At 42.3% G+C, this 6,105-nt stretch overlaps 1 protein-coding gene across 2 annotated transcripts; it reads left to right on the forward strand.

Moving 5' to 3' along the window:
- Positions 1-391: 391 nt before the first annotated feature.
- Positions 392-5,567, forward strand: SNRPD1 (small nuclear ribonucleoprotein D1 polypeptide 16kDa). Of its 2 annotated transcripts, none has more exons than XM_009702279.1 (3): positions 392-464; positions 3,254-3,445; positions 5,386-5,567. In XM_009702279.1, the coding sequence occupies exons 1-3, from the start codon at positions 395-397 to the stop codon at positions 5,460-5,462; spliced, it is 339 nt and encodes a 112-aa protein (XP_009700581.1). In that variant the 5' UTR covers positions 392-394; the 3' UTR covers positions 5,463-5,567. The 2 variants fall into 2 exon arrangements, with proteins under 2 accessions (XP_009700581.1, XP_009700582.1); XM_009702280.1 differs by having other exon boundaries at positions 395-464; positions 3,377-3,445; positions 5,386-5,462.
- The last annotated feature ends 538 nt before the right edge of the window (positions 5,568-6,105 follow it).

Genomic DNA, 6,105 nt, shown 5'->3' on the forward strand with positions numbered 1-6,105 from the left:
GTTGCTCAGCAAAACCACCCTCTTGGGGGGAAAACCCTCCAGATTTAGTTAGACGTGCCTGCCTGAGATACTAACGGCTTTTAAAATGTTTTCTTCTTTGTATAATAATGACCATTTCGCCTAGAAATAGGATGCTGGATTCCACAGTTGTCAGTCAAGTGTCCCAGCTCCCAGGGGTTAGGCAGGGTGTGGGGTTTGCTTGGGTTTTGTGTCTTGCTCCTCTGTGATGCCCTACTAAACATCTTAAGCAGAATCCATGAACGCTGGGAATGCTGTCTTTGAGAGCTCAGGGCGCGTGAATACTTGGTGTGTGTTGGTTTTCTGTAACAGGATGTGAAACATGCATGGCTTTGTGTAGGAGTGAACAATTTCGGTTTTAATTCCTAGGTTTCTAATGAAGCTGAGCCATGAGACTGTGACCATTGAACTGAAGAACGGGACACAGGTGCATGGAACCATCACAGGTAGGGCAGGATGGGAGATGGCAGCAGAGTTGCCTATTACTGTTCTGCAGACAATCGGCAGCTGCGGTTTGGACTGAGGTTTTTTGGTTTGTACTCCTTCTCGTGGGGACCTTCTCTATAAGACGCGGGAGGTGTTGTTTTTAATTTGCATCTCTATGTGCAAGCACAAGGTGTGTTTGTTACAGAAGAGTCGACATTGGCAGAAGTTGCTGGGAACAGAGTGCCGAGCTGTGACCAGCCAGCTTTCCATAGGCAACCACAAAAATACTTGGACATTTCAGTCGGTCACAGACCGTCTTTGACATACTAGTGGGCGAGTTCACCTGTGGTCAAACTTACACTGTTGATTTATTTTGTAATAAGCCTTCTGTTTATAAGGTGCTGCTGGGAGGCAGCAAATTCCTGTAGTCCTGAGCAGCCTGACTGCAGGCTTTGCTTACAAACAGGCTTGGGGGTGAAGGAAGTAAACTTTTCCAAACCGTTGGCAAAGCTGGTGTAAGCATGGTATTATGCTCTTAGAATTTTAGCCCCACGGTAATGTTCGTGAGGAAGTTTTACTACCAGATCAAACTGGTAGTGGATATACAGCTAAATTTTTCTGAGATGTTTCAGTACATCTGACTTTCACCTGTGAAATTGCAATAAGCAATAAAAACATTACAGCTGAATTGCTAGAAGAGGGACTTACTTTTTTAATGGTAGCAGAGATAAATGGCAAATGTTAAGTGATGATGTGGTCTTAAATCGGTTACATTTTGTGTGTAGGCAATTCTAATCTAAAAAAATGAATTATTTCTGTTGAGCATGTTTTTGCTGTGGTTAAGGTGGACTTATATGAAGAAGTATCTTTGCATATATTTGCATTGACTTCACGAAACGGGTTTGAAAACACATAGCTTGATGGGGGATACAGGGCAAAAAGGAATCCTGGTGTTGAGAATCTGGTCCCCTGGTGTTGCCAGTGGTCTATCGTAGAAGTTTGTGGGTGTTACTGTCTATCAGGTGCTTCTTTGCATCGCTGAACCAAAAGGTGTAGGAAAAGCCTTTGTGGTTCATGATGTGGTTCTCATATGTATTGAAAAATATGCGGGCTATTTTGTTTGCTTTAGTAATGCCAGTGAGGGATACTGTTCTGAGAATATTCATGTTAGCATTGCTTTAGAGACAATCAGGTGTGCAGGTGGGGAGCATTGTATTTAATGAAGCAAACCCTTACAGCTAAGCCAATGAACACGCTTGATCTCTGTTCCTTCGCTCACCCCAGGCTGCTTTTAGCAGCTTTTCTACCCAGACACTGTTAAAAAAATAAAATCCAGACTTGGCAGAGTTGTATTCCAGGGGATTGGTTAGGTGCTTTTTTGGCCAGCAGCAGTCTGTTGAGATTTGGCAAAGTTCAAAACTGGCATTATTTTGCGGTCAGAACCATCAGCTTTGATTAGACCTGAATGCACCACCCTGGTATCCGATTGTGGCATGCTCTGTTGAGCCCAGCAAGGCAGGAGGGAAACTAACAGCTTGTCTCCTGACCTTGGTGCTCTTGCAGGCTTAATTGTTGAGCAAAGTCTCTCTCGTTTTCTGCTAAGAATCTGTGAAAGCTTTGAATGCAATCCATCTTTCTAAAATGACAGTCTTCCTTTTACGCTGACGCGTGAACAATGTTTGTAATTGCTGTGCCTTCTGCAAACCTAACCAACTGTCAGTTGGCCAGAGCAGGCTTGCTGAAGGGGCAGGTTTCATGTGATGGATACCTTACTCAAACCAAGGAGGGTCAGGTGGGGTGCAGGTGCTGGGGAGCTGTGTAAAATCTAGAAGGGGAAAGGACAGAAAAATACACGGAATAAGCACAGCACAGCAGTTCTTCTGGTTCTGTCCTGCCGCTCACTTGTGTTATTTACCTTGGTAAGACATCTTACAGTTTGTCTTTCTGCATTTATGAAACGAGATGATAATTATTTTTACCCCAAAGTGTTGTTTTACAGAAGTTCGAACACATTAAAATTTTGCTGGTGCAGGTGCCCTGTCACTGAATCAGCAGGTGTTTGTAAACTACAATTCCCATCTTTTGCATACGTTTTTGATCTGAAAAAGTTGCTCTCATTTTGATCTTTATAGTTTGAGATCAAATACCTTGCAGGGCTTGTGATGCGCAAAATAAAAGCTAAAATAGGACTTTTTTCTTTTTTTTTTTTTTTTGAATGCTTTTCAGGGCTGTTCTTCAGTACATGCATCCAACTGAGACTTTTTTCCAGTTTAAAATTACGCGTAGCACAACATGGTGGGCACAGTACTGATTCCATACAATTCTTACATCCTGGCTCTTCATGGAGTTTGTAACCGCAGTGATTGTTCCTTACAGTAGTGTATTTTATGTACCTTCATAGAAGATACCACACTGATGTTAGATGTATTTTATCAGTTGGATTTTTCTAAGTCTTACAGAAATGATCAAGTTATTTTTCCTCCTCAAAGGTTTGTCTTGCTTCTTTTTGAAGGAGTAAAAAGACAAGTATTAGACTTTAGTAATAAGCGGCAGTTTATTTGTTGTTCAAAGGAATTGTTTTAACCATTTACAAAATTGCTGTTGCCAGGACCTAGACAAAGAGCTCTAGCAATGAGGTGTTGAAGGTGAGCGTAATTTAAGAAAGAAAAAGACATGTAGTTTCCTTCAGCTAGAGGGGGAATTAATGAGTGGCAGCCATAAATCTCGAAGCGTGCACATACTTAAAAATAGCCAACAAGGGACCATCTCACAGGCTTTTATCCCTGAAACGAGACTTGTGTTGTTTCAGGAGTGGACGTCAGTATGAATACCCATCTCAAAGCAGTGAAAATGACACTGAAGAACAGAGAACCTGTACAGCTGGAGACGCTGAGTATTCGAGGGAATAACATCCGATACTTCATTCTGCCAGACAGTTTGCCTCTGGATACTTTGCTAGTGGATGTTGAACCAAAAGTCAAGTCCAAGAAAAGAGAAGCAGGTTAGTTTGTGCTTTCTCGGTCTGCATTTGTTCTGCCTTTGTATGCATTTTAGTACTCTGAATGTGAAGACATCAGATTTGAGTGTCTTAATGTCTGCATTTGGCAGTTGTTCTTTCATCTTTGAGATGGCTACGTCTGCCTTGCCCACCTCCTTAGCATCTATAGAGCTTTCTTTCATGTGAAATTATATGTATGTCTTTTCATACATCTGTTTTTAAAAATGTAAATGTTTTTAAGCTTGAGTAAATCTTAACCTATCACAGTCTCGGAGTGGAGACCAAAGAGATTTACATTTCCTCTTCTCCAAACGTCTGCTGTGTTTACCCAGTTTGTATGGGGAACTTCACATGACTCGATAAGAAAGTGCAGAGCAGCCTCTTGAACAGTGCTGAGTGCTTCACTGAACTCTCACTTGGTAGGGGATAAAAATGGTCTGTCAGAGAGCTGGATGTGAGAGACTTGAGAATCTGAGGGAGCCTAGGCTGTGCTCCGACGAGCAGCTCTCTAACCATGGCTCCCGGTACTGTTCTGCTCTGTGCTCTTCCTGGAACCTTTTTTTTCAAAAGGCTGTTCAACAAAAACCTTTTCCCTGGAAGCTTAACGGTATAGAGAGTAATTCAGTTGTAATTCAGTTGTAATCCACACTATTAAAGATTAATATCCAGTAAACCCCAGAAAATCTGTACGTTGTGTACAGGCACTATATATTTTGCCTAACAGTTAATCTGTGTGTTTTTAAAATTCTGAGTTGTAAGTGAGAGCTAATCGTGCTCTAAAATAATGTCATACCATTTCTCCTGTAATTAGCATTTAAGTATTTGGATCTGCGGTCTTTGATCCATGCGTACATTATGATTTGGTGTGCTTACCGTATTGAAATGGTATACGGAACCCTCCGGTGTGTGCATCCCAAAGTGCGAGTGGTATGGCTGCTGTCTTTATGGAGAGTAAGGGTAAAGCTCCTGAAAGTGTTTTGCTCCTCTCGTGCCCATTAACATAATCTAACCATATTCTAACCTACACACAGAGCAGTTGTTACAGCTGGCGTCTGGAGTGTGGATGCTGGTGTGTGTCTCTTACCCAGCCACCCACTTCCACAGAATTTTAAGTACCTTTTTGAGCCCTGCACTGACCAACTTGTTTGGAATGAACCAGTAATGTCAAAAGTTTGTAGGTGGCCTTGCGACCTGCTGGGACAGGTTGTGTTCCTTTAGGAAAAGGGGGTGAAATGACACACTACCACCATATGGACCATATGACCTCCAGCAGTTGCTTGCAGCCTGAATTATTCTGTGATTCTGTCTTCCCTTCACCATTCAATAGCGATATTTGACCTTGGCCTGAGAATCACGTCTGAAATTGGCAGAGGCATCATTGAAAACCGTAGGAGCTCTTTGGTGGTGGGATCCTTTCGAAATGCTGCCCTTTCGCAGGGGAAAGGCTGAGCTTGGGAATCTCACAGCGTGTTAAAACTCGCATTTCCCTGTAGCAGAGTACTTTATAAACCACGGTACGAGGTGTGGCAAAAAAAGTATCTTTTCCACTGTAATGAATGGTAAGAAAATACTCTTGATTTGCATATGCTTTTTCTGATGCCTGAAAAACTAGATTTAAAAAAAAAAAAAAAGGTGGGGGAATCATAGTTCTCTTGTGGACTTACCCTAGCATTTGGGAGCAGCCAGCTGTTACACCCCCCTGTTTTCTGCAGCAAAGCCAAAGGCAGACAGCAGTCTGTGGAAGTTGTACACTGAAAAACCTAACACAAAAGGTGAAAATACTGTCTGAAACTTAGTGAGCGTTACCAGACTTAATATCTGACTTAATATCACTTCCCTGTGATGAGACGTGACGTTGTTTATGCTTGATACAGAATGTTTTAATGAAAATGAAAGTATTCCTGGGTCTCACTTGGTTTATCCTTTTTGTTTTGTCCACCAAGTTGCTGGAAGAGGCCGTGGCAGAGGCCGTGGCAGAGGCCGAGGTCGTGGAAGAGGAAGAGGGGGCCCAAGACGATAACTTCTCACCGCGCAACTGTTACCAAATTCTGGGCAATTTCGGCTATTTTTTTTTGTACAGGTCTTGTTTATGGTATCCCTTTTTAATAAACTGAAATGTGAAAAAGTTCTCTTTCCTTTGTTAGCTCGGTGTGGGGCGTGAGGCAGGTGTGTCCTCTTTCTAGAGGCTGTTGCAGACCAAGCAGCTCTTGTTGGTGTTGGTTGGCATTGCCAAGGCTGTACCATTGCCTCTTCCTTTTTGCCCCAGAGAGAGAGACTTGCCTTGGTGTGCTTCAGCAATGTTTGTTTGAAATTAATTAATCCCCCTTTTCTAAGGGACTCTCCACCTCCTAATGGTTACATAGTTAAGATATTACGAACCCGCCTCCCATGCCCGTGTCTCTAATGTTGTTCATCAGAGTGACCGCTTTAAAGTTCGTAGATACAATTTTACTGTTTTCTATTACATGAAGCTTACAATTTAAACATGTTGCTTTCTTTATAAAACGTTCGCATAGGAACATTAACCAGTTCGGTGGAACTGCTGGATTGTTACATCTCATGATTAAAGTATACCTGGACGTGAATTTTGTCAAAGCTAATTATATGGCATACTTTGGTTTGGGTGGGGCTTGTAGAGCAGCTTTATCACAGATTTCTGCTAG

The sequence above is a fragment of the Cariama cristata genome, unplaced genomic scaffold (genome assembly GCF_000690535.1).
Source record: "Cariama cristata isolate BGI_N322 unplaced genomic scaffold, ASM69053v1 Scaffold42606, whole genome shotgun sequence".
Taxonomy (NCBI): Eukaryota; Metazoa; Chordata; class Aves; order Cariamiformes; family Cariamidae; genus Cariama; species Cariama cristata.

What these genes read in the sequence shown, in the direction of transcription:
- SNRPD1 (XM_009702279.1), top strand. Translation starts at nt 395, where the DNA reads ATGAAGCTGAGCCATGAGACTGTGACCATTGAACTGAAGAACGGGACA. An exon ending in GGTGCATGGAACCATCACAG is followed by an intron (nt 465 to 3,253) that starts GTAGGGCAGGAT and finishes GTGTTGTTTCAG; the next exon opens with GAGTGGACGTCAGTATGAAT. An exon ending in GTCCAAGAAAAGAGAAGCAG is followed by an intron (nt 3,446 to 5,385) that starts GTTAGTTTGTGC and finishes TTGTCCACCAAG; the next exon opens with TTGCTGGAAGAGGCCGTGGC.